At 37.5% G+C, this 27,664-nt stretch overlaps 2 protein-coding genes across 6 annotated transcripts in view; both read right to left on the bottom strand.

The window, feature by feature from the left end:
* Positions 1-27,135, bottom strand: part of LOC113393298 (collagen alpha-1(III) chain-like) — a 28,177-nt gene extending 1,042 nt beyond the window's left edge. Inside the window, exons 1-27 of one of the 5 annotated variants that reach the window (XM_064215058.1) lie at positions 26,918-27,134; positions 14,521-14,695; positions 14,071-14,287; positions 13,425-13,621; positions 13,210-13,341; positions 12,725-12,826; positions 12,300-12,440; positions 12,085-12,129; positions 10,605-10,754; positions 10,436-10,498; positions 10,170-10,319; positions 9,998-10,060; positions 9,741-9,881; positions 9,586-9,648; positions 9,190-9,330; positions 9,035-9,097; positions 8,715-8,855; positions 8,091-8,183; positions 7,512-7,646; positions 5,617-5,829; positions 3,628-4,914; positions 3,358-3,510; positions 2,755-3,249; positions 2,008-2,583; positions 1,603-1,863; positions 1,243-1,368; positions 400-756 (exon numbers count right to left, since the gene is read on the bottom strand). In XM_064215058.1, the coding sequence (XP_064071128.1) occupies positions 400-756; positions 1,243-1,368; positions 1,603-1,863; positions 2,008-2,583; positions 2,755-3,249; positions 3,358-3,510; positions 3,628-4,914; positions 5,617-5,829; positions 7,512-7,646; positions 8,091-8,183; positions 8,715-8,855; positions 9,035-9,097; positions 9,190-9,330; positions 9,586-9,648; positions 9,741-9,881; positions 9,998-10,060; positions 10,170-10,319; positions 10,436-10,498; positions 10,605-10,754; positions 12,085-12,129; positions 12,300-12,440; positions 12,725-12,826; positions 13,210-13,341; positions 13,425-13,621; positions 14,071-14,287; positions 14,521-14,695; positions 26,918-26,947 (5,710 nt within the window). In that variant the 5' untranslated portion in view covers positions 26,948-27,134. Of the gene's footprint in view, positions 1-399; positions 757-1,242; positions 1,369-1,602; positions 1,864-2,007; positions 2,584-2,754; positions 3,250-3,357; positions 3,511-3,627; positions 5,527-5,616; positions 5,830-7,511; positions 7,647-8,090; positions 8,184-8,714; positions 8,856-9,034; positions 9,098-9,189; positions 9,331-9,585; positions 9,649-9,740; positions 9,882-9,997; positions 10,061-10,169; positions 10,320-10,435; positions 10,499-10,604; positions 10,755-12,084; positions 12,130-12,299; positions 12,441-12,724; positions 12,827-13,209; positions 13,342-13,424; positions 13,622-14,070; positions 14,288-14,520; positions 14,696-26,917 lie in introns of all 5 variants that reach the window. The other 4 variants (XM_064215057.1, XM_064215059.1, XM_064215060.1 and 1 more) reach the window with 4 other exon arrangements.
* Positions 761-1,237, bottom strand: LOC135193311 (putative cuticle collagen 155; the record flags this gene model as incomplete). The annotated part of the gene is made up of 2 exons (XM_064215133.1): positions 761-981; positions 1,027-1,237. Coding segments are annotated over 2 exons (432 nt in total), but the record flags the coding sequence as incomplete, so codon positions are not given.
* Positions 27,136-27,664: the final 529 nt, after the last annotated feature.

The raw sequence follows: 27,664 nt of genomic DNA, 5'->3' as shown, positions 1-27,664 counted from the left end.
TTTAATTTTCATAAATGTCGTATTAAGTCACTCAGTCTGCTTCTTTTCTACCCTTTGTTCGTGCAAGCATTTTACGGTTACTATCTATTTATAAAAAGAGACCTAAGTATCAATTATCCTATTTCTAATTTTACAAATAGCAAACTTCCGTATAAATTATCTCCAATTTACCGCCCTTATGAGTTAAATTTTCATAGAATAGCAGCAGCCGAAGGTGGAGTGATTCTACTGGTTGCGAAAATTAGAGAAGAATTTAGCTCTTGTTCAGTGGTCTGCGATTGAGTGAAAATTGTTACATCCTTGATCCTACTTGTCTTTGCTAACAGGCCGTACAAACCATATAAAACTTTTAGTGATGGTGGTTTGATTAACTATAATTATCAAAAAGAATATACACACCATTTACACCGGGTTTTTGATCAGTAAGTTGTCCTTGTTGTCCTGGGTATTCTGGTTGTCCTTGTGAACCGGGTTGACCTTGCTGTCCTTGTTGTCCTGGATATACTGGCTGTGTAGGTTGTCCTGGTCCTCCTGGGTAGCCGGGCTGGCCGGGTTTGCCTGATTCGCCTGGTGTTCCTGGTTGGCCTGGTTTGCCTGGTTGGCCTGGTTCGCCTGGTGTTCCTGGTTGGCCTGGTTTGCCTGGTTGGCCCGGTGTACCTGGTTGACCTGGGTATCCTGGCTGTCCTGGTTGTCCTGGGTATCCGGGTTGTCCTGGTTGACCTGGGTATCCGGGCTGTGTAGGTTGTCCTGGTCCTCCTGGGTAGCCTGGCTGGCCGGGTTTGCCTGGTTCGCCTGGTGTTCCTGGTTGGCCTGGTTTGCCTGGTTGGCCCGGTGTTCCTGGTTGGCCTGGTTGTCCTGGTGTACCTGGTTGACCTGGGTATCCTGGCTGTCCAGGTTGACCTGGGTATCCGGGCTGTGTAGGTTGTCCTGGTCCTCCTGGGTAGCCTGGCTGGCCGGGTTTGCCTGGTTCGCCTGGTGTTCCTGGTTGGCCTGGTTGGCCCGGTGTTCCTGGTTGGCCTGGTGTACCTGGTTGACCTGGGTATCCTGGCTGCCCTGGTTGACCTGGGTAGCCGGGCTGTGTAGGTTGTCCTGGTCCTCCTGGGTAGCCTGGCTGGCCGGGTTTGCCTGGTTCGCCTGGTGTTCCTGGTTGGCCTGGTTTGCCTGGTTGGCCCGGTGTTCCTGGTTGGCCTGGTTGTCCTGGTGTACCTGGTTGACCTGGGTATCCTGGCTGCCCTGGTTGACCTGGGTAGCCGGGCTGTGTAGGTTGTCCTGGTCCTCCTGGGTAGCCGGGCTGGCCGGGTTTGCCTGGTTCGCCTGGTGTTCCTGGTTGGCCTGGTTTGCCTGGTTGGCCCGGTGTACCTGGTTGGCCTGGTTGTCCTGGTGTACCAGGTTGACCTGGGTATCCTGGCTGTCCTGGTCCTCCTGGGTATCCGGGCTGTATAGGTTGTCCTGGTCCTCCTGGGTAGCCGGGCTGTGTAGGTTGTCCTGGTCCTCCTGGGTAGCCTGGCTGGCTGGGTTTGCCTGGTTGTCCTGGTGTTCCTGGTTGGCCTGGTTTGCCTGGTTGGCCCGGTGTTCCTGGTTGGCCTGGTTGTCCTGGTGTACCTGGTTGACCTGGGTATCCTGGCTGTCCTGGTTGACCTGGGTAGCCGGGCTGTGTAGGTTGTCCTGGTCCTCCTGGGTAGCCGGGCTGGCCGGGTTCGCCTGGTGTTCCTGGTTGGCCCGGTATTCCTGGTTGGCCTGGTTGGCCCGGTGTTCCTGGTTGGCCTGGTTGGCCTGGTTGTCCTGGTGTACCTGGTTGACCTGGGTATCCTGGCTGTCCTGGTTGACCTGGGTATCCGGGCTGTGTAGGTTGTCCTGGTCCTCCTGGGTAGCCTGGCTGGCCGGGTTTGCCTGGTTGTCCTGGTGTTCCTGGTTGGCCTGGTTTGCCTGGTTGGCCCGGTGTTCCTGGTTGACCTGGGTATCCTGGCTGCCCTGGTTGACCTGGGTAGCCGGGCTGCCCTGGTTGACCTGGGTAGCCGGGCTGTGTAGGTTGTCCTGGTCCTCCTGGGTAGCCGGGCTGGCCGGGTTTGCCTGGTTCGCCTGGTGTTCCTGGTTGGCCTGGTTTGCCTGGTTGGCCCGGTGTACCTGGTTGGCCTGGTTGTCCTGGTGTACCAGGTTGACCTGGGTATCCTGGCTGTCCTGGTTGACCTGGGTATCCGGGCTGTATAGGTTGTCCTGGTCCTCCTGGGTAGCCGGGCTGTGTAGGTTGTCCTGGTCCTCCTGGGTAGCCTGGCTGGCTGGGTTTGCCTGGTTGTCCTGGTGTTCCTGGTTGGCCTGGTTTGCCTGGTTGGCCCGGTGTTCCTGGTTGGCCTGGTTGTCCTGGTGTACCTGGTTGACCTGGGTATCCTGGCTGTCCTGGTTGACCTGGGTATCCTGGCTGTCCTGGTTGACCTGGGTATCCTGGCTGTCCTGGTTGACCTGGGTATCCGGGCTGTGTAGGTTGTCCTGGTCCTCCTGGGTAGCCTGGCTGGCCGGGTTTGCCTGGTTGTCCTGGTGTTCCTGGTTGGCCTGGTTTGCCTGGTTGGCCCGGTGTTCCTGGTTGACCTGGGTATCCTGGCTGCCCTGGTTGACCTGGGTAGCCGGGCTGCCCTGGTTGACCTGGGTAGCCGGGCTGTGTAGGTTGTCCTGGTCCTCCTGGGTAGCCGGGCTGGCCGGGTTTGCCTGGTTCGCCTGGTGTTCCTGGTTGGCCTGGTTTGCCTGGTTGGCCCGGTGTACCTGGTTGGCCTGGTTGTCCTGGTGTACCAGGTTGACCTGGGTATCCTGGCTGTCCTGGTTGACCTGGGTATCCGGGCTGTATAGGTTGTCCTGGTCCTCCTGGGTAGCCGGGCTGTGTAGGTTGTCCTGGTCCTCCTGGGTAGCCTGGCTGGCTGGGTTTGCCTGGTTGTCCTGGTGTTCCTGGTTGGCCTGGTTTGCCTGGTTGGCCCGGTGTTCCTGGTTGGCCTGGTTGTCCTGGTGTACCTGGTTGACCTGGGTATCCTGGCTGTCCTGGTTGACCTGGGTATCCTGGCTGTCCTGGTTGACCTGGGTAGCCGGGCTGTGTAGGTTGTCCTGGTCCTCCTGGGTAGCCGGGCTGGCCGGGTTCGCCTGGTGTTCCTGGTTGGCCCGGTATTCCTGGTTGGCCTGGTTGGCCCGGTGTTCCTGGTTGGCCTGGTTGGCCTGGTTGTCCTGGTGTACCTGGTTGACCTGGGTATCCTGGCTGTCCTGGTTGACCTGGGTATCCGGGCTGTGTAGGTTGTCCTGGTCCTCCTGGGTAGCCTGGCTGGCCGGGTTTGCCTGGTTGGCCTGGTTGACCTGGGTATCCTGGCTGTCCTGGTTGACCTGGGTATCCTGGCTGTCCTGGTTGACCTGGGTATCCGGGCTGTGTAGGTTGTCCTGGTCCTCCTGGGTAGCCGGGCTGGCCGGGTTTGCCTGGTTCGCCTGGTGTTCCTGGTTGGCCTGGTTTGCCTGGTTGGCCCGGTGTACCTGGTTGGCCTGTTTGTCCTGGTGTACCAGGTTGACCTGGGTATCCTGGCTGTCCTGGTTGACCTGGGTATCCGGGCTGTATAGGTTGTCCTGGTCCTCCTGGGTAGCCGGGCTGTCCTGGTTGACCTGGGTATCCTGGCTGTCCTGGTTGACCTGGGTAGCCGGGCTGTGTAGGTTGTCCTGGTCCTCCTGGGTAGCCGGGCTGGCCGGGTTCGCCTGGTGTTCCTGGTTGGCCCGGTATTCCTGGTTGGCCTGGTTGTCCCGGTGTACCTGGTTGACCTGGGTATCCTGGCTGTCCTGGTTGACCTGGGTATCCGGGCTGTGTAGGTTGTCCTGGTCCTCCTGGGTATCCGGGCTGTGTAGGTTGTCCTGGTCCTCCTGGGTAGCCTGGCTGGCCGGGTTTGCCTGGTTCGCCTGGTGTGCCTGGTTGGCCTGGTTGGCCCGGTGTTCCTGGTTGGCCTGGTTGGCCTGGTTGTCCTGGTGTACCTGGTTGACCTGGGTATCCTGGCTGTCCTGGTTGACCTGGGTATCCGGGCTGTGTAGGTTGTCCTGGTCCTCCTGGGTAGCCTGGCTGGCCGGGTTTGCCTGGTTGTCCTGGTGTTCCTGGTTGGCCTGGTTTGCCTGGTTGGCCCGGTGTTCCTGGTTGGCCTGGTTGACCTGGGTATCCTGGCTGTCCTGGTTGACCTGGGTATCCTGGCTGTCCTGGTTGACCTGGGTATCCGGGCTGTGTAGGTTGTCCTGGTCCTCCTGGGTAGCCGGGCTGTGTAGGTTGTCCTGGTCCTCCTGGGTAGCCGGGCTGGCCGGGTTTGCTTGGTTCGCCTGGTGTTCCTGGTTGGCCTGGTTTGCCTGGTTGGCCCGGTGTTCCTGGTTGGCCTGGTTGACCTGGGTATCCTGGCTGTCCTGGTTGACCTGGGTATCCGGGCTGTGTAGGTTGTCCTGGTCCTCCTGGGTAGCCGGGCTGTGTAGGTTGTCCTGGTCCTCCTGGGTAGCCTGGCTGGCCGGGTTGCGCTGGTTCGCCCGGTGTTCCTGGTTGGCCTGGTTGGCCTGGTTGTCCTGGTGTACCTGGTTGACCTGGGTATCCTGGCTGTCCTGGTTGACCTGGGTATCCGGGCTGTGTAGGTTGTCCTGGTCCTCCTGGGTAGCCTGGCTGGCCGGGTTTGCCTGGTTTGCCTGGTGTTCCTGGTTGGCCTGGTTTGCCTGGTTGGCCCGGTGTTCCTGGTTGGCCTGGTTGACCTGGGTATCCTGGCTGTCCTGGTTGACCTGGGTATCCGGGCTGTGTAGGTTGTCCTGGTCCTCCTGGGTAGCCGGGCTGGCCGGGTTTGCCTGGTTCGCCTGGTGTTCCTGGTTGGCCTGGTTTGCCTGGTTGGCCCGGTGTACCTGGTTGACCTGGGTATCCTGGCTGTCCTGGTTGACCTGGGTATCCGGGCTGTGTATGTTGTCCTGGTCCTCCTGGGTAGCCGGGCTGTGTAGGTTGTCCTGGTCCTCCTGGGTAGCCGGGCTGGCCTGGTTTGCCTGGTTGGCCTGGTTCGCCTGGTGTTCCTGGTTGGCCTGGTTTGCCAGGTTGGCCCGGTGTACCTGGTTGACCTGGGTATCCTGGCTGTCCTGGTTGTCCTGGGTATCCGGGCTGTCCTGGTTGACCTGGGTATCCGGGCTGTGTAGGTTGTCCTGGTCCTCCTGGGTAGCCGGGCTGGCCGGGTTTGCCTGGTTCGCCTGGTGTTCCTGGTTGGCCTGGTTGGCCTGCGGTGCCTGGTTGTCCTGGTGTACCTGGTTGGCCTGGCTGTCCTGGGTACCCTGGATGTCCTGGTTGGCTTGGGTATCCGGGCTGTGTAGGTTGTCCTGGTCCTCCTGGGTAGCCGGGCTGTGTAGGTTGTCCTGGTCCTCCTGGGTAGCCTGGCTGGCCGGGTTTGCCTGGTTGTCCTGGTGTTCCTGGTTGGCCTGGTTTGCCTGGTTGGCCCGGTGTTCCTGGTTGGCCTGGTTGTCCTGGTGTACCTGGTTGACCTGGGTATCCGGGCTGTGTAGGTAGTCCTGGTCCTCCTGGGTAGCCTGGCTGACCGGGTTTGCCTGGTTGGCCCGGTTTACCTGGTTGACCTGGGTGTCCTGGCTGTCCTGGTTGACCTGGGTATCCGGGCTGTGTAGGTTGGCCTGGTGTTCCTGGTTGGCCTGGTTGGCCTGGTTGGCCCGGTGTTCCTGGGTATCCTGGCTGTCCTGGTTGTGTAGGATGTCCTGATTCTGCGGGGTAGCCCAGGTCACCGGGTTTGCCAGGTTGTCCAGTTTGTCCAGACTGCCCTGGATATCCTAGTTCAGTAGGTTGTTCTTGTCCAGGTTGTCCTATAAAATATATACCAATGTTTTATAGAAAGAAAGAAAGAAATATTTATTAGGACACGACATAATTATAAAAAGTATATTACTATTATTAATTATATTTCGAAATAATAATATATATAATAGATAAATAATAATAATGCGACACTTTAATGGATAATACCAATTTATTTTTAAACGTAAGACTGTTTTTATTAAACAGATAATTTTGATGTTCTTAATATAGGTAGACAGACTGACAAATGGGCCACTGTGTCTTATAAGTGGTCACTTCCTTTATTAATAATTCCTTACATCGCTTTCAACCTTGGAAACTAAAATTTTATATCCCTTTTATCTGCACATCCTTCGAATCGGAACACAACAAAACTATTGACGTTTGACGGTAAAATATACAATACGCGTGTGACGTCAATGCATTAAATGATAGTGGCTCTTTAAGACCAAACACAAAAAACAACAATCAAATTCAATCATTAATAAAGTTAAGTTTGTTTTTTGTCATTTCATTAATTTATAAAATCCTATAACATTATCGGAAATATTGTTAGATAACTTCAACATTATCGGAAATATTGTTAGATAGCTTCTGTCGAGTTAAGACTCGACAGAAGTTATCAACATAAGTTACAAAATAGGTGAATAGTTGCCGTTCCGAATTATTCCAAAAATGTTTAACCTAAAGTAATGACGGCTCAAGTCTAAGAAGACTATGTGGGGAGCGGGTGAGCGGGTAAGTCAAGTGCTCGCACTACTGCGCGTCGTTGCCTTTATTACATGTTATTGTACTAATTATGCCATTTGCATATATATGGTACTGTAAAAGTTCGAACTACGGTAAATCTTAAGATTTTCCAGTACATAAACATAAACATAAACAGCCTGTAAATTTCCCACTGCTGGGCTAAGGCCTCCTCTCCCTTTGAGGAGAAGGTATGGAGCATATTCCACCACGCTGCTCCAATGCGGGTTGGTGGAATACACATGTGGCAGAATTTCGTTGAAATTAGACACATGCAGGTTTCCTCACGATGTTTTCCTTCACCGCCGAGCACGAGATGAATTATAAACATAAATTAAGCACATGAAAATTCAGTGGTGCCTGCCTGGGTTTGAACCCGAAATCATCGGTTACCGATAATGAGTGATGGAATTAAGAAATTATATTAAAACAATATAATAATGTATTGAGACGATATTCGACAATCTCCTTTTGTTTCTTATCTTATGACCTTTACCTAAAGACATTAGCTAATTATAACATATTATAATAAATATGCGAACAAATAAAAAAAAACATAAATATTTTTTTAAACAATAGAATGCAAACAATTCACCATTTATTTGATTACAGATACATGACCTAAGATTTCAAGGACCATTTTCAGGATAAATCCTAGCAGGATTTCCTCATTATGATATATTGTTGTTGTAATAACAACTTGGTGGTAAGGCTTTGTGCAGGCTTGTTAAGCTAAATACCAACCACTCATCAGATATTCTATCACCAAACAGCATTACTTGGTATTGTTGTGAATGAACCAGTGTAACTACGGCCACAAGGGACATAACACCTTAGTACCCAAGGTTGGTGGCGAAATGGCGATGTAAAGAATGGTTAATATTTCTTATAGCACCAATGTCTACGAGGCGGTGGTAATCACTTACAAAAAATATATATATACCTGGGTAATTTCCGCCACCGGGACCATGAGCTCCAGGTCCACCTGGGCCGCCGGGGCCTCCAGGGCCTCCTGGCCCACCTGGAGATCCAGGACTGCCTGGTTTGCCAGGTGTACCAGGGTAGTAACCGCCTTGTCCTTTAACAAATATACCCCAATAAAAACACGCTTTATAATGGTAAGCTTTTCGATATTTTAGCAGTATAGTCCATGTTGGATAATATATGTATATTAGGAATAAAGAGCCGAGATGGCCCAGTGGTTAGAACGCGTGCATCTTAACCGATGATTTCGGGTTCAAACCCAGGCGGGCAACACTGAATTTTCATGTGCTTAATTTGTGTTTATAATTCATCTCGTGCTCGGCGGTGAAGGAAAACATCGTGAGGAAACCTGCATGAGTCTAATTTCAACGAAATTATGCCACATGTTTATTCCACCAACCCGCATTGGAGCAGCGTGGTGGAATATGCTCCATACCTTCTCCTCAACGGGAGAGGAGGCCTTAGCCCAGCAGTGGGAAATTTACAGGCTGATTATGTTATGTTATGTTATTAGGAAAAATAAAAGATAAATAATAACCTGAACCAGCTGATCCGCTAGGTCCACCAGGTCCAGATGGACCATTTGGTCCACTGGGGCCGTTTGGTCCATTGGGTCCTCCAGGTCCAGCTCCTAAAAAAATATTTGTTTATTAACATTTCAAAATTTATATGCAAATTAATATTTAATACAACTAATTAATGATTAACGATTTTTGTAAATATATCATGGGGATCGCGATGGCATTGATATTTAGTACTTCATATTTTTATTTTATTTATTATGGTTAACATTGGAAAGAACTATATAATTACCTATAACTGAAATTAAATATAAATTTATATTTGATGCGCTCCTTCAATTAAAAGTGATTTCTGCATTGTAATAACAATATTATGAATGATGCTGTCTCAGTATTTGTAATGGAAATATATGTAACAGATAAAATTTAAACTAAACAAAGATTAAATTAAATAATAAAGCAATTAAATTAAGTAAATTTTCAATTTTCTTTGTTTATCTGTCTGATAGTAGTGTGTATCATAAATAAAGCTTTATTTATTTACATTCTAATTTAAGTACATAATTGCTTGACATATTATAGTGTATATGTATTTTTATATTATATATTTATATATATTTAATATAGCAAAAAGTATAAACCTTGGCCAGGATAGTAACCGCCACCAGGACCATGTGCACCTGGGCCACCAGGTCCACCGGGACCACCAGGTCCGCCTGGTCCACCTGGAGACCCAGGACTGCCTGGCGTGCCAGCTGTACCAGGGTAGTAACCACCTTGTTCTATAGTAATAAAATTAAATCGAAATTATAGATCGTACGAATTGTTCAGCAATTCAATGTATTTATGTAAGTAGTTTTTACAAAAAACTAACATAATATTTACACCCTATTAGAGGGGACAAGGCAATTCTCTGTAAATAGGTATTAGAATTATTTTTCTGTTTTTAATGGTGTTTTACCTGATCCACCAGGTCCACTTGGTCCGTTGGGGCCGTTCGGTCCATTGGGTCCACCAGGTCCAGCTGTTGAATTATAATTTATTGGTTGAATTAATTTCTAAAAGATAACTATATCGCAAAACAAAATTCTTTTTCTCGCTTTAGATTTTATATACCTGGACCAGGTTGGTATCCGCCACCGGGGCCATGTGAACCAGGGCCTCCAGGTCCACCGGGACCACCAGGTCCTCCTGGGCCACCTGGAGATCCAGGGCTGCCTGGCGTGCCAGGTGTGCCAGGGTAGTAGCCGCCTTGACCTATAATAAACCAACCAAATTGAAATATGGTATATTATAATAACTTTAGAAGCAGATATCTCTATTTTATTAATCTGTCGTGAAGATTATGTTTTTTTGAGATAAATTACGTTTAAATAATGTACTGTTTGAAATTTAACAGATATTAATTGAATTCAAAAACATTTTTTTACATATTATTATGTGTATATGAAAAAGAAGTGAAAATAAATAGGGTACATAAATTATATGTCATGTTAGGTGAAGCGTGTGTACCTTGTCCGCCAGGTCCACTTGGTCCGTTGGGTCCGCCAGGTCCATTAGGTCCACCAGGTCCAGCTATTTGAATTATAATTTACCGATTATTTTAAATTCTAAAAGATAGTTATAACGTACAACAATATTATTTTTCTTTTTGAAGTTTTGTGTACCTGGACCAGGGTAATATCCACCACCAGGTCCATGAGAACCAGGGCCTCCTGGTCCACCGGGACCACCAGGCCCTCCTGGGCCACCTGGAGATCCAGGGCTGCCTGGCGTACCAGATGCGCCAGGATAATAGCCACCTTGCCCTATAAAAACAATATAAAATTTAAATATTCTTTATATTATAGTAAGTATACCATATGAGGTAATTTTTAAATTTGGTCTATACAAGAATACACATTAAGTAATCTAAACTATTTACCTGATCCATTAGGTCCATTGGGGCCGCTGGGTCCGTTAGGTCCAGTAGGTCCTCCAGGTCCAGCTGTTTAAAATTTGTTTATTAGAACCAATCAAAATCATATGGTAAATTATAATAATTGTAGCCACGTAATATTTTTTATTTAAAAAAATATATATAATATGATATGTACTTTGGCCAGGGTAGTATCCGCTTCCAGAGCCGTGAGAGCCGGGTCCACCGGGGCCGCCAGGACCTCCAGGACCACCAGGTCCTCCTGGGCCACCTGGCGATCCAGGGCTGCCTGGCGTACCAGGTGTGCCAGGATAATAGCCACCTTGCCCTATAAAAACAATATAAAATTGAAATATTCTTTATATTATAGTAAGTATACCATATGAGGTAATTTTTATATTTGGTCTATACAAGAGTACACATTAAGTAATCTAAACTATTTACCTGATCCATTAGGTCCATTGGGGCCGCTGGGTCCGTTAGGTCCAGTAGGTCCTCCAGGTCCAGCTGTTTAAAATTTGTTTATTAGAACCAATCAAAATCATATGGTAAATTATAATAATTGTAGCCACGTAATATTTTTTATTTAAAAAAATATATATAATATATGTACTTTGGCCAGGGTAGTATCCGCTTCCAGAGCCGTGAGAGCCAGGTCCACCAGGGCCGCCAGGACCTCCGGGACCACCAGGTCCTCCTGGGCTACCTGGAGATCCAGGACTACCTGGAGTACCAGGTGTACCAGGGTAGTAGCCACCTTGTCCTTTAACAGACCAATAAAATTGAAATACGATATATAAATAGCTTTACAAGCAGTTAACCTCTATTTTGTTAATTTCTCGTTAATCTATCATTTTTTGATTCGCACTTTTAGAACACATATTATGAAAGTGTAAATATATCACCACAGGTACACAAACATTTTTATTTATTTTATTTAAATATTTTATTGACCACCACAAAGTAACTGGAACAAAAGGCAGATTTAATGCCTGAAGGCATTCTCTGCCAGTCAACCTTTAGGTCAAATAGAAAAACATGAAGGCGGTTATTAATAATTGACAAAACATAACAAATATTAAAAAAATACATACATACACACATAGTATCTACGAAATAAATATTGATCTATATTATGTATAATAAAAATATATAAATAATAAATTATAATAGTCCATAATAGAAGTCATGGGAAATAGGGGCTTTCTGACATGTGCTTACGTAGACGAGTCTTAAAAGTAAATTTAGTAGTAGCTTTTCTAATATGTTCGGGTACTTTGCGCCATAATCGGACAGCTTGAACGGAGTAGGAGTTAGTGACCCAACCGGAAGTATGAGTAGGAACAGAAAGAATATACATATATATTTAAATTTATATAATATAATAAAAATAATAATAATATTTAAATTACGTTTAAATATTATATTGTTTGAAATTTAACAACTACTAAATCATTTTCAAATAATGTAAAATTAAATTTATTTTAAACCGATTTTAATATATTATTTTACTTTTTTAGTTTAGTCCACATTTCTATAATAACTCATTATTTTATACATATTAGAAAAAGTTAAATTTAAATAGGATACATAAATTAACACCATTCAATATGACATGTCAGTTAGAGTAACATTTTTATAATTTTATAAATATCAATTACATATGTAACTAACCGACTGGAATTGAATCTCGAAACACTAATAGCAAGAAATAATATTTTAATTGTTATATTGAAACAGTGTTGTTCTCTAAAAACTCACTTCGTATCTCACTCCTGAAATATTGAGGACCGGAATCAAAGTGGATCGATGAAAATTGAATACCGGCTTAAAGTATACACAATTTTGATACGTGTGTACTTTAAGCCGGTATTTAATTGTATATACAGATCTTTAATATTTAACTTAAGAAAATAATTTCTTGGGCAAATTACTTGTACAATAAGCAAAGTTGAGCCTATTTTCATTATTTTCATTCTAAGTAATCAAAATAAACTGGTGTTTTATACTTGTTTTGATTATGAATATATTCTTTGTATTTAACCTTAAATATTAAAAGTCAGAGAATACATTTGTAAAAAAAGTGTCCGTACCTTGTCCACCAGGTCCACTAGGTCCACTGGGTCCTCCAGGTCCAGCTGTTTAAAAACTCATTTTTAATAAAGCTTCAATAGTTAATTTCAATGCAAAAAGTATCTCGACTTTGTAAATGTTTAAATTACTTCCTTTTGGAAACATAATTTGTCATTGAAATGAAAGTATTTAGTAGTAATTACATAATTTACTTTTGAAAAAAAAAATAACGTACCTGAACCAGGGTAGTATCCACCACCAGAGCCATGAGATCCGGGACCACCAGGTCCACCGGGACCACCAGGACCTCCTGGGCCACCCGGAGAACCGGGACTGCCTGGTGTGCCGGGTGTACCAGGGTAATAACCGCCATTTCCTGTATCAACATTTTATTAAAAAACAATGCCCCTAAAATATTTTTTTTTTACAGAATAATATTAATTGCGTTAAATAATCTTATTTTAAAAATTAACCTTTAAAATTAAGATATAAAATTAGGATAAAAAACCAGAAATTTATATTAGATACAAATAGTACGCCTGTTATAATTGTCATGATAGTTTTATAAAATTGTCTACGCGATAAAACATAATTCTCAAGATTAAAAACATAAAACCAATGCGTCATAATTAAAAAGATATATATATTAAATAATCTTACCTGGTCCACTTGGTCCATTAGGACCATTGGGTCCATTGGGTCCATAAGGACCATTGGGTCCGTTGGGTCCATAAGGACCATTGGGTCCGTTAGGTCCATTGCCTATAATTAAAATTTCACTATTTATTTATAGCAAAAACATAATACCTTGCTATAAATTTTCTGCAAAATGCCTTCAATTCAATATTTTATGTGAATAATTAAGTTTTTCTATAGTGTGCAAGAAAGACAAAGTATATCTCGGTCGTAGAATGTCATAAAGTGAGCAAGATTGGCTACAATAATAATAGCATTTAAATCATAACCTCATCATTTAGCGTCCACATAAGTCGTTTCTAAGCAATTTATTATTGGATCGGCAATCGAGTCTTTGTTTTTTTACAACATTTTTCGTTTACTAATTATTACACATATTTAAAACATCTAACCTAATGCTAGGCGTAAGTAATGTTAATACAAATTATGTTTATTTTTATTACACGTACCAGAGCCTGGATAGTATCCGCCTTGACCGCCTGGGCCTCCAGGTCCGCCTGGACTGCCTGGTGTACCTTGACTGCCGGGACTACCAGGACTTCCTGGTGTGCCAGCAGTACCAGGGTAATAGCCACCTTGACCTGAGTAAGTAAATTAAAATATTTAAGATTTATACGGTGTGTACTTATCTAAATATTATATTTGCTTCTAAAAAAAAACGAACCGGGGTAAACTACATCAGGTTTCGGGTTACTGGTTTGGCTAGCGCTATCTGGGGCTGGACTAGGTGGTTTCGGTTTTGGTTTCGGTTTCGGAAGAGGCTTTGGAGGAATACCGCCAGGTGTTCTGCCACATCCACTAGGTAGATATAACTTATTCCATGGTACTATCTGCCCAGGTATCTTGCTTGGTTCCATAGAACTGGAAATTGAGAAAAAACATGAAATAAACAAACGTGTTTGAATTATTTTTATGTGGTCTCTACTTGTTAAAGATATGAGTTTGAATATTTGATATAGAGTTTATATTATTAATTTTTAATCAAGTATGTCTTGACAGCTTTAACTAAAATATCGTTAACGGTAAACAAATAAGACTACACAATGCTGTCTTCGTCTAACAAATATGAAATAAATTATGACAAAAAGAGAGTTAAAGATCTCTGTTTCAATATAGACCACGTTTAACTAAGCAATGTTTTTAAGTAAGGTCGTTAATGGTTTAATTGTAAAAATAATTAATTATTTTTTAAGTGGGCTATTTATATATTTTAATTACTATATGTGAAAAACAAAAACGTATGTATTTTTAATAATGACAATATTAATTTTTATCATAAAAATACTAAAACATTAAGCTTAATTTCTTACTTTTCGTCGTATTCGTGATTTGCATCTGGGTAAACTTCGACTGGTTTTTCGGGTTCGACAACTCGATAGCCGTGGCTGTCAGCGACGTAGTGCGTGGCTCGTAGGTATCCGTCGGGGTCGACATATCCGTAGCAACCGTATGTGACACCGTCTGGTCCTCGGTTCTCGTGGTGAAACTGACCGTTTGGACCCACATCGTAACCAAATCCATAAGCATCTGTAATTATTCGTATAGAAGTTAATAAAATCAAAGCTATTCTGTACCAGTAACATTATATTTTGAAAAAAAAATTGTCTCTTCATAGATTAAGTCAGTTGCGAAAAATTACCTTAACTGTATGTTTGTAATTATTTAAATAACATTAGCCCCTATGGTTTTTAAAAAGCAAAATGACTTACTAGTGTATTTTTTTAATAATTTGTTAAGTGTGAAAATATAATAATACTAACTGGTATCATAGTTGGTTTCATAATATTGTTTTTTCTCTTCATCTTCGATATCAACTACGATTTCTTTCTGGTTATCTCCATAATTGCCGTACGCTCGTGCTTCTTGAGCGTCTGCTTGAATTAAAGCTCTTGTTGCGGCTGCATCTTCGCTGGCCTTCGTGATGACCAGTGAAGCCTGAAAAAATGTGATATAGTATTAAATGTGATTAGGGAATCCAACCCATATTTAAGCAGCGTGGTAGAATGAATAGAATAAATTAATGTGGAAGTAATCGCGGTTTCGTACGCTTTAATTACTGATCCTTTTATATGGAATTTTACATTGACACCTTGAACCAAGGGTTCATTTTAAATTTAGCTTTATATAAACATAATATTTAAAAAAAAACAATGATATCCAACCAGAAATATAGCTTAACAAAGTCGAGTCGAAATTTAACTTTAAAATCATTACTATTATCAGGACAGACAGACAATGTGTTTATACTTAGATGTATATACCTTTTGTTATAAGTATTATACAGTGTGAGTACAGCAGTAATGTAAGTGCGTTGCCTAAATATTGATTAGACATTTACCAAATATGTCGAAATAAAGGTTTATTTTACGTCATTAAATATTACATTATTTTGAAAGTCAAACATTATGACGAAATGAATTAAGAAACGTTGAATCACTAGAGAATAAGCATCAATGGGTTTAAATATTACAATGCTGAGTTTGAGCATAATGGTTCGCATACATATGATTATTATATGGAATCAATTGTTGAATACAAATAGCTTAATAAAAGTTTAGGTTATAGTGTGTTAATATACGAGAAACGTTTTTTGATTTGTTCCCATGGAGTTAAATTCCATAGTAAGTGTGCGAATAGTGGCGGTGGTGATCATATCATGTAAATTAATTTTGTATTATGTTTGAAAACGTTCAAAGTATTTATTTTGTAATGTATTCAAATCTTAATAAATATTTATTCAAGTAGGCTTTTATTAGCACATTTGAATCGTCATTTCACAAGATAATTTCAATGTAAAGTTACCGTCGATTGAGTATAAATATTCCTCACACGAAAAGCAAGTCAGTGGTTACTCCTTTACATCAATCATGTATTATATAATATTTATGAAGCATAACATCAACGAACATTAGTCATATAAATATTTTTCATAATAGGTTAGAAACATATTCATTGATAGAGATGCAGTAAAAGTGTGTCTTCTGTAGTTAAATATATTACTTTGACACTATTTCTTACATACAAATTGCATATTAACGCTAGTTGTGCGTGTTTGTTACTATGTTCTGCTATTTATACACGGTGACAAGTTTGTAGTGCTACAAGCTTAAAAATTGTTAATTAAATTTTTGCGTATGTTGCATATCTACATATGTCAATTGAAATGTTCGTACAGTTTTGTCTTATTTATGTTTATCATTTTAAGCTTCGTAAGAATATCAGTAGGTCGTATTTATTATATTGTGTATGTTTAGAAGCGGATTTAGGGGAGAGCGACTGGGACTCTAGCCTATGGGCTGCTACAATATGATATATTTTTTATAGATAAGAAAAAAAAAACATTCAAAAAACATTCGATCACAAAGGGAAAAATCTTACATGTCTTATCTACAGTGTCATTTTTTTAAAACATTTCAAATATCTCTTTGTAAATTTGGTAAATTATTTGAAAATGTATCAATAAAATAGCCTCGTCTAGTTTTAAAATTATAAGCTGTTTAATTTGGCCCTGCTATTAATGTATGCCAACTAAAATTGTACGTGATAATCTTTATTCTCATTACATTCGTTTCAAATTAAACAAAGTATTCATTAGATTAGTTGCTAGCGGTTTCATTGTATGGCAAATGACGGGCAACATATCTACTTACACTAAACTTTATTAGTTCTATGTATGTTCCGACATTAACTGGTATTGGCGTCAAATTCCATGTTCATAAAAACCTTTCAAGATTTTATTAATCAATTAAGTCATTTTAATATAATATAAAAACAAACTAGATGATGGATTTTTATTTTGATTATGAGAAATTAATAGTTTATTTATATTTAAAAACAATATATTATACAATTAAAATAAAAATACAAGTGCTCATTTGCCATTTTGAAGCCTAACCTTTGTTTATCTAATAGCAATCGATTGCAAAACTGTCAAGGAGTTCGTACAGTCAGCCAGTAAATATCAAATGTAAGCTTGTTGCTGTATGACGCTAAATCAAATATGTGTTCATTTAATAATTTTCGTTTGAATTATAATAATCCTAACCATATTTTGACATTAATACTTTGTTTATATACAATTTTAAAAGAATAAAATGATAAATAAACAATATTTTTGTTAATAATATTAATTTATCAATACAGTTTAGTGTATAAAAATAATATTGAGGTAAAAAATATTTTAATCAGTCAAATTGCATGTGGTTTCATCGATATTTGTTTAAAAAATGTTAAGGTGAAACGCAAAGGAAAAGGTTGTTCAATGAGCAGCATAATATTGTCGTTTTTAGGACTTAAAAATAAAAAAATCGTCTTGTGTTCATTTCGTGGCTAAGTTTCCTCGTTCCATATTTCTTAAATTTCGTAATTACTTATTTATATGTAGGCGGTAGGAACTTTGTTAACATAGTTATACTTTCAAAAAGTTTCTTGGAGTTGCGCCTTTCTGATTTCTTAATTTAACTTTGAAAGTACATAAATTCATCATCATCAGAATTTAATCATTATTTTGAATATTTAATTCTCATTTATTATCATTGATATAAGCTTGTATTTATCGATAAAAATTACTATGTCTGAAGTTATTTTATTTGATATTTTAAAAATATGTTTCTTAGATGACATAATTTAGTTTTTTTTATATCAACATATTAGGCATGTAGACATAAAATATTTAGAAATACCACAAGTTTATATAAGCAGTGCAAAAGTTACTAGGTTTCTGATACACATTTGCATATGAGATTATATTTAATCTACACGTTCGTGATGCTAAACTGAGTTTTTCATAGAATTACCTTTCAAAAAACTAAAACAACAACAACTAAGACTTCATTTACATTTATAGTTTTTCTTTCTTTACAAGAATAGTAGTAATAGTAGTGTAGTAGTAGTAATAATAGTACAAAAATAGTTCCTCTAGTTGTATATTTATTATATAAAATACGTAAAATAGTTTCAATGACCATTATTAATTAGTTTATGATTTCAATAATAGTAACAACTGTACCGTAATAAACAGTTCTTATAAAAATAATTATATTACGTATATCGTTTTAAAAATATTAAAAGAAAATAACGGATATCAAGACCCAATTTATTTTATAAATTTGTTGGAACGGATTACTAAAGGGAATTTCGGTCAGGTCAATCACGAACGAAGTATCATCGTCGTGTAGAGGATAGGTTTTAAATTCTGCCCACGTGCGGTTTATATTTTAGCAATGTCCATGGTGTTCGTGACCGTAACCTCACTATTTACAACAATCAACATACCGTCTTAAGTTTCAGGATCACGTACGAGACAAGGATCAAGAAAAATAGTTTTGATCCTCAAGCCGGACGTGTAAGCATTTGAAAAAAGCACTCTTGTCCAAACCTTGAAGTTTGCCAAAACATATATGACACAGAAACGCCAAGAAACTGTTTTTAAATGACCTATCATGGACTTGGCACAGAATGATATCGCACTTAGGCAATCGCCAATGACAAAGATTCTTGTTTCGTGTTTACCAAGAAGTTCTCGCGATTGCTACATTTGAATGGGTAATGGTAATGATGCGCTTTGTAGATATTTTCTTTACATTGTTTTTTATATTAAGAATGCTAGATATGTTTGATGTAGTTTATAATTATAGTACTTGTTTTTAATATTTCCGATTCCAATAATTAATATAATTGTAAAAAATATTGTATTTGCAGTAGCCTTCTTAAGATTAAACAGTTTTTTGACTAAATTAAATTGAGTTTTAAACACGTTCATCTGAAGATCGCGCGTTCAATTCCGGAGAAGCACCACTGAATTTTCATGTGTTTAATTTGTATTAATAGTTTATCTCATGTTGTGTGGTGTTGAATAAAATAATAAGGAAATCTGTTTTTGTTCAATGAAATTATGATACAATCGTATTCAGATTCTCCTCAAAGTACTTTCATTCATAATAAAGATTTACTATATAACAAAAAAAAAAAAGGATTTTTACTATATAACAAAAATATGCCATCGGTCTTATCAAATACGAGAAATATATGACTGTAACAATTTTATTTCCTAATTTCCTACAGTGCCTAATGAACAATACAGTCTTGAGAATAAGTCATTTACGAGAAGTTACTTTACTTTAATTGTATTAGTAAGGAAATACAATATGCCTCAGAACAATAATGCCATATGAGTCAGAATAAATTCGCAGTCTTTTAGATTGTAATACAAAATGTAAATAGCCCTAAGTTTTCGAAATCCGAAAAATAAATTGATGGTTTGTTGAACATAATTTCTGAACAGTTATACTTACAGCGGTTTACTAGTAACATAGATGTGTATTATGAGATCCGGTTGAATAGTTACATCATAATGCAATATTACTGCAATAAACACAGTCGGCGTGATGTCGCGTTATTTTTACGTTTTTATTGACAAGTACTCTATGCGATTCTATTAAAGATTTAATGTGACTTAAATACCCTTGTTCATTGCCATTTAACGTTTATTTAGTACCTTAATGCTTGCTAGATGTGCAATCTGTCCCTGATGTTTATATGAATCTTTAAATTTTAATAAAGAGCGAACGTGATTTACCTATTTTATATTGTAAGATGTAAGATAGAGCATCAATGAATAGTTCATTGATTCATTATTCTTTACTAATTTTTGTAATAAAAATAAAATTTTAATACGACTTCCTTACTTTTTTTTTTTGTAAAGGAAAATATAAACAGTGGTTTTTAAACGGTAGTAGACATCAAGGCCTTTATAAACATTCTCGCGTTCGGAGCTCGTTCCTAAAATATTATCGATTAGACCTTCCATTAATTATCATCGTCTTTCGTCATCCGTTATTGTATTCGTTGTTGTTAAATAAAGGTTATGTTTGACTACGCATTTTAAAGGCACAATTAATAAAAAAAATTAAATGTTTTAAAAATGTATATAATTTTGACACAATCTTTATTCAAAAAATCTTGTTTAAACAAGTATGATTTTGTTGCCATGTATTAAAAAAGTTTTATATTATGGCAAGACAGAAATATTAGTTGAGCGTTCAATAAATACTAGTACAGTCGGCTATTTTGATTGGAGAATGTTTATTGTTAATATACGATCAAGTACACAGAGTTCTTATTAAAAACGTAGTTTAAGTAATATTTAAAATAGTTCAATTTTTAATAATAATAACAAAAGTAGCAAACACAGAAATTGCCCAGTCATTCAATAAAACGCATCATAAGAGAGCATGACAACGGGCCCGGGGGACGGGATCCGATCTTTCTTTAACTTTTTTTAGATTACCTTTTAAGCTGGAGTTTGAGTAATAATTAAAAAAAAAAAGTGCCAAAAAATTCCGCAACTTTGGAGAATGAAATATATCAATATGAGTTATTATTGTTGTGTCAAGGTGCGGTAGGTGACGCCAGCTACTTATGTCATGCACTCTCCTATGTTTGGACGGTAATTTAGACGTTAAGTGACTGCTAAAACCGGTGAAGGTCGCCTGCATCCGGCTGTCTATAATTTTTTCAACTTCGGAACTGCAGTCGTGAAAGTGAACATCGCTTAATGATATCTTTTATTATTGTATTGTTTACAGATCATTTATTGTCACGGATAAATTGTTAATCAATTTTCGAATAATATTTTATTTTCGATTATAGTGAAGTGACCTTTCTCTTATAACACAATATGTATGATTTGAAATAACATCATATTTAATTAAATTTGCAACCTTTATGTTGGTAATAAGTAGAATTATGTTTTGTGCATGATTTCAACGAAACTTTTAAAATTATAACCTTAATATAAGATATTATGTTAGGGGTAGCTAAATACTTTCTAAAAGATAAATTAAATTTCGTACATTTTTACGGAAGATTGTGGGTTCGAACTCAGGTAAGCACGTGCATGTGCTTGATTTAGATTTATATTTATAACTCACCTTGTGCCCGGCGGTGAAATAGCATTTGAGCAGCATGGTAAAATGGAAAAAAAAGTTTCACCGTAGACCTTTTTAAAATTATTTATTGACAATTTTAAACTGCAGCCCGATCAGCAATATTACGCATTGTTTGTTCGTTTCTCCGGCTTAATTAACTAATTAAATGGTTAAATATTTTTTACTTCATAACTTAACTCGTTAACCTATAATTTTACTCGTATGTATTAGCATGTAGGCTGCGTTCGAATGAAACTTGCTTTGCACGAAACTAATTGCTGGTTTTATATTAGTTTATATTACTAATATTTTTGTTAAAAAAAGGGCTTAATGAAGAGCTTAAGCTATTTTCGTATATAAATTTGCAGGTTGGGCACAAAGGGCTTAGTCCAGTTTGAATTAAATTATATTTTCATCAAATTGATTTTCTTTTATAAAATTAGAGTCAGAACAGTATTTTTGGGAAGTGTATAAGGTTTTCTAAAGAAATCCTTGCCACCTACTACTCCTATTAGATACACTTATGCCCGCACGAATTCGAGCCCTGTAGTTAGTTTATGATAATGCCATTTGATGCCAGTGTTGTAATTGTAAATAAACTTTAGTCAATGTTGTTAGCATATCAAATATCTCCTGCATTCTTATTATATTTACAGTGAGTTGGTAATGAAATAAGCAGCAATCTTGAGACATCAATGAGTCGAGGTTGACTTGGCTATTTAAGAAAACACTTGGCTCGTGGTTTCGATGCAGTAAAGGTCCTATATATTACGCAATTATTATAGTCATCATTAAACGACTCCGTGTGTTTGTGCTTATACAGAAATACACACAATTTGTATGTATGTTTGGCTTATCCTAACTAATTCTTTTCGTTTTCGGGTCTTGACTTCAGAAACGATCATAGTGAAATTTTGTATACACATTTTCAGAAGTTCAGAAAATTACACATCTTCACCCCACCTCCTCATAAGCAGGTGAAGCTGAGCTCGGTAACTAGTTTCATTCGAAATCTTTTTTTATTTAATTATTCAAATTATATATAATAATATAAGTTACACGTAATATAAGGAAACCGTTGTTAAAATTTTAATTACCGTTTGTTACTTAATTTTAACATTCATAATTATAATTTGGTTCATCACGTCTAGCATTTTCTTGTTTTTTAGATGTACAATCGGTATTTCATCATGTCATTGAATGGGTTAAGAATGTCGTGAGAAATAGACAGATTGCTCAAGATGGAATCACGATAGTGTTAAAATAATACATCTTTTTCGAATCGAATCATGTCGAATAAATAGATTTAAAAAAATATATATAACAAAGAGGTTTTATAACGAGGAGGAAGTTTGTTGTTATTGACCTTGACTCTTCCGTGATTGGGTCTAATATTGCTCATTTATATAAATGTAATTTCGTTCGGTATTGCATAGTATTGTGAGTTCATTAATGAAGTGAGAGGTTCGATATATATATATTTTATTTTCATAATTAAACAATAATATTTTAATTCAAAGGCTTTCTAATGCACAAGTCAGTATAGATAAAAAAATTGTGTTAGTAACAATGGTTAACGATTTTTGGTACGTATTTTCCAGTCACAACATAAGTACTCGAAAACAAAGGTGCATAAAGTAGGATGGCTATAAATAACTTCAATACTAAAAAATATTTATGAAAAAATACATTTCAGGCTGGTTCTAAGTAGCTAATTTATTAAAAAAAAATTACTCAAACTACTATAACTCCACAGGTACATATAGCATTATTAATGATCACTGACATAAAACTCATATCTTGTCAGCCCTCAAAAATTATATCACACTGATATTTACATATGAAATATTGAAAATTTATTTAAATAATAGGAGTTTCCATTGTAAGTACATTAGAATTATAAAAGATCCTGAATAAATGTTCATCCCGCAATCATGATTTGTCAAAGTATATTTTGTAAATCCAAAATAAAAGAAAAAATCTATTTAAGAATATTAAATGGGGTAGTTATTAATGCAAATTACTGAAGCGAGTTCAATATGTACATATCTCGAAATTATTTGCCATTTGAAATGTGTATTTGTTTTGGTAATAATAACAAAAAAAAGATACATAATTTAAATTAATTTCCTAAAATTTAAATTATTCAAAAGGTCGTATCGGCCGCATCAGTCGCATCTTTAAAGATTACGTCATTAGTCGTATCTACAGCCGCGTTCCCAGTCAGAGGTGAGCCGGTCCTATCCTCAACCTTTAAACTATTCTAATCTCATACAAGTGAGCCGTTAACACATGTCTCATTCACATTTTATACGCTGAACCGGATCAATTCGTTTTTAGTAATAAGATGTTTTTATTTCTTAACAAAAATAGATGTGACTCATACATTCTCCCCACTTTAAGTTTTGCTAAATATTTCGACTGTCTCGTAAAATAATTTAATATTAACCGGATTAAATTAATGTCATTTTTTTTTGTATGTTTCGTCCGTGTTCTGAGTATACATTTCAAAAGATCCGAATATTAATTGAATCGATTGCAAGATTCGTTGTAGTTTACCAATGTAGGAAACAATGATAAATATTTCATGAGGTATTCATTCGAAATTCGGTTAGGTAATCGGTCAACTTTCGTGATATCAAAATGAAAACGACTAGTTTCCAATTATGACTTGAACCCTTATCTCTTGTATTCTAGCGAGGAAATTGGAGTTCATTTCTATTTCATTTATTTGGACACTCAAGTTGTGATGGTTTAGTAATTAGTTGTTGGGATTCGATTAACTACAAATATTTTAAAAAGGTAAAACGAGTTAGTTTGTATGCAACGGGTAATCTCCAGAACTAATTATCCAATTCTAATAGAAAATTCACAATACGAGGTGCATTTGTACAGTATAAATTGCACACGAAACCGGGTCTGTTCGCTAGTGTCGAACAACGTAACTATAATGACATCCACTTCTGTCTTGCTTATACAACTTACTACTCGGAATGCGAATTAAAAAAATATAATTATAACTAAGACACATAGGTACTACATACAAACATATTGTGTTAAATTATTTTAATTATCATATTATATTAAGTCGTGTCTCCCCATGGATATGTGTCTACCGCATACTGTTTATATTGTACTACTTCTAAACTTCGTTATCGGTAATATCTCGCTGCGTAAAGACGTAAAACCCATAACGGAATCTTAATTACGATGTTTTATTAAGATAGTCCATTGTCAAGATCAGTTATGCCAAATTTTAGTTTTGTTCCGCCCACCGAATCAAGCTCTTTGACGCAATGATTGACAGTATAATGAGCCAGTCCAAAGACTCGTACATCAGTCCATTGAAAGACACCAGACGATGTCAATGTCCTGTTATGTTCGTCATCCTTGCATCACCGATGGTCATAACAGGTTGCAATATTAATAAAAGGCATAATAAGAGAAATTTAATGTTGCACAATGCACTATTGAATTTTCAACTTATTAAAATTTACCATTGTCATAATCTGTAGACTGTAGATTCGTTTTTGTTTAATGATTTGGTAATTTCATAATTTGTATATCAATTGAAATTGAATAGGAAATTTGTTGCGATATTACGTTAGCAGTATTCATTCAATAAATTGACTATTAAAACGTGCTATTCAGGTGTTACGAGTCGGTTAAGCCTGTTACAATATGTGCGTATCATTTTTTGAATTTATTTTGCATATTTGATCTAGAAAAAACCTATTTACATAAATACAAATATATTTTGTGATTATAGAGTTAATAAAACATAGCTTTGTAAAATATAGAGACATAATACATACGCGAGTAACATCATTACACTATGTTAGGTTTGTTATATATGTACAACGTGTGGGTTGCCATTTTGCCATGTTTGGGTTTCTTATCGAAAGTAATATTATACATTATAACGGTGAAAAAAAATATTACTGAATAAGGTCATTCAACTCGAATTTAATTAAAATAAAAAAACAATATTATTTACTCGTTTTCTTAGAAAATAATCGGTCTATTAAATCCAGATTATTGAAATGATTTTTAGCTTGTTATTGTAATACTATTTCAATAAATCTGATACCACGAACTTTTGACCTTTTAGCAATCAAATAAATTTAAATATTATTTTTTAATGTGACATAATGCTTTGAATTTATAATTAAACCCAAGTCCAAGGAAATCTAGTCATCATTTAATGGTTAGAAGGATCTTTTGTTGTCGTATTGTTTTTCTGATTCGATATATGTATGTCTTCATGTATTGTAATTGAGACATAAGGATAGTATTATTAGGAACACAAAAATTCATCAGTTTGTGAATATGTATTGATATGTTATTAAAAGACGATATTATTCCGAAAAGTCCAAATTAAAATTATATTTTTTTTACAGCAAGTGCGAGATATAATCATAAGCATGCAAAAATCAAAATATTCAAGTAGGCTCATAAAAGCACTTCTGAATCATCATGTTACGGTGTTGAATTAAATGTAAAGTAATTAGATAGTCGTATCTACCGAGAAGAACCCGGACGAAACTAAGTAGTTACACTTTTCCACCATTTTAATTTCATAGTGTGTCTGTAAAATACAAATAAGTATAAAAAAACCCAGTGGTACTGTCTAATTCAATTCCTGTTACGTTATAACGAGTAATATTGCAAGACTCGAAGCTGTCTATACTATTAATTAAATATTTAGTGAATGCGGTTCAAAGTTTTTAAATATGCCTTTAACGCAAAATATTTTTTAGTGTTTCAAAGTGTAATCAACTTTGACTTTTCAACTCTACAGTCTACATACATTAAGTATATAAAATTCGACTCTCTATCTTGCCTTATTGTATTTAAATTCAAATATAAGTTTATTAAAGCGTTGTATAAAAGTTTTATCATATAAAGTAACAGGGTACAGGTAAGAATCAACAGACATGTGAAATTTATGTTGCGATTTTTATAAGTGTGTTGTGTTGCGTTGTGTGTATGTGTTCAAGAATTTATTTCAGATTTCTATTTATTGCATGATATTAAAGACTACATAGAAAAGAAGGATCAAGTTTTCATTTCAAATTTGAATTAACAATACTATTGTTACAAACAAATTTGAATTTACTTTTAATCCAATACTGTACGAATGTGACGATTCAAAAGTGCTATTTTGAGCCTACTTGAATTTAGAATATCTTTGTTTATTAAAATTATATATTAAAGCGTTTCATATATTCTAGAATTGTACATAAATGCTTTAGTAATGGTTTAAATTACAATACCTCATTTTATGTATATGTGCAGAAAATCTATAAAGCCACGACACACTAAATACATTTTTGAAGTCACGAGTGAATTTACTTTTGTTTTTTTATGTAAATAGATATGTAAAGTGTTTTGTTGTGTGGATATAAAGTAAGCGAGGCAGTCTGTAAACTACGGATTGCACGGACCGGATATTTCATGAAAACTGTTTTTATTTCTCAAAAACAAAGTATAAAATTGATAAAGTTTGCTTTAAAAAGAATACTTATAAAGATACATATTTTTTCTTTTCCGAACTACCCTTTATTAATATCAAATATGTTGCGTGCACATTGTCTTAAAATCCTTTGACTTGTTTTGGACAATTACGATACAAATATGATTAAATTGTACATAACTAATTGTAACATTTCCTTTCTGTATAAATCACATTTTAAATTTAATTCGTTTATAAGTTTATTACGTTTTACATAAAGCCTTCCTTAACGATTTCGATGTAAACTTTTTCAATTAAAACGTGTCAGAAAGATTATTTCATAAATAAGAGTTTTGAATGCATAGTGCTTTTTATATAAGATTGTATTTATAAGGTAACTTAGTTGTAACTTAAATGCATGAATTAACTAACCTAACCTAAGTATGATTCAAACATCGCTTATATCTCGAAAAGGTCAAGGTCGCCATAGAAATTACCGCGGTTTCAATTCGAACATAAATATATCAAACAGATAATATTAACTGATATTTGAATTTAATATTCACTGGATATTTTTATGATACGTTTATACATATATTTGTATATTGTATTTATTTTTTTACGTAATTTTCAAATAAAAAAAATCTGAACTTATGTCTAATTTATGAAAACAGTATTAAGCGTAATATATTTTAATAAATATTTTAACCGTTAAAAACTCTCTATAAAAAAGATTACTCCTCTTTTTAGATTAACAATATGTAATAAACTTACCAAGAGGTAAAATAGGATTCCCGGCGCCATGGCACGGGAGATGGCCGTTCGGGCCTCAGCACTGTCTTGCTCCTGTTATACAACACAAGGTAAAGCCTCTACAGAGCCGGCTAAGCTCCGATCGTGCTAAAAGTCGCTAACATGCCCCGCTCTCCAGCGGATGGCTTTTAAAACTAAATTGTGCAAACTCGAAGATGCGCCTCTTATATTACCTCTTACGTTAACGTCGAATACCGCAACGTATTTGGCATATAGGTGTTTTTCCATGTGTGGGTTTATTTTGGCGACCAAACCTTAGCACGTGTGCGTGATGGTGACATGTGATAACGACTTGTATCTATGTATGTGTCAGATGATATCAGTATCCTTTTAACATAGATTTACTCCTAAGCTTCTTAAATATTATGACATCGAGAACATTTTTAATCGATATTTTTTTAATACTGGCCATTTATGTTATTTTAACTAATTGGTTTTGTACGAAGTAGTTTATTTTTTAAATAAACGCCTTGTATCGAGGTTAATACAGGCTGATTAAATACATAAATATTTTGTAAGCCTTGTGTGAAGGTTCTCAAAAGAAATTTCTAGTAAAGGGCGAAAAGAGGATTGAGTTATTTAAAAAAATCCGTAGCTAATTTTGACAGCAGTACTGAATATTGCATGGAAGATTTATTTGTAAGCCGCTTAACGAAGTCTAATATCAAGTTATTTCTTGGAGGTATTTAAGTACGTCTATTGTGTATT

Source organism: Vanessa tameamea, chromosome 6, assembly GCF_037043105.1.
Source record: "Vanessa tameamea isolate UH-Manoa-2023 chromosome 6, ilVanTame1 primary haplotype, whole genome shotgun sequence".
Classification (NCBI taxonomy): Eukaryota; Metazoa; Arthropoda; class Insecta; order Lepidoptera; family Nymphalidae; genus Vanessa; species Vanessa tameamea.
This window is presented reverse-complemented; position numbering and strand designations above follow the sequence as displayed.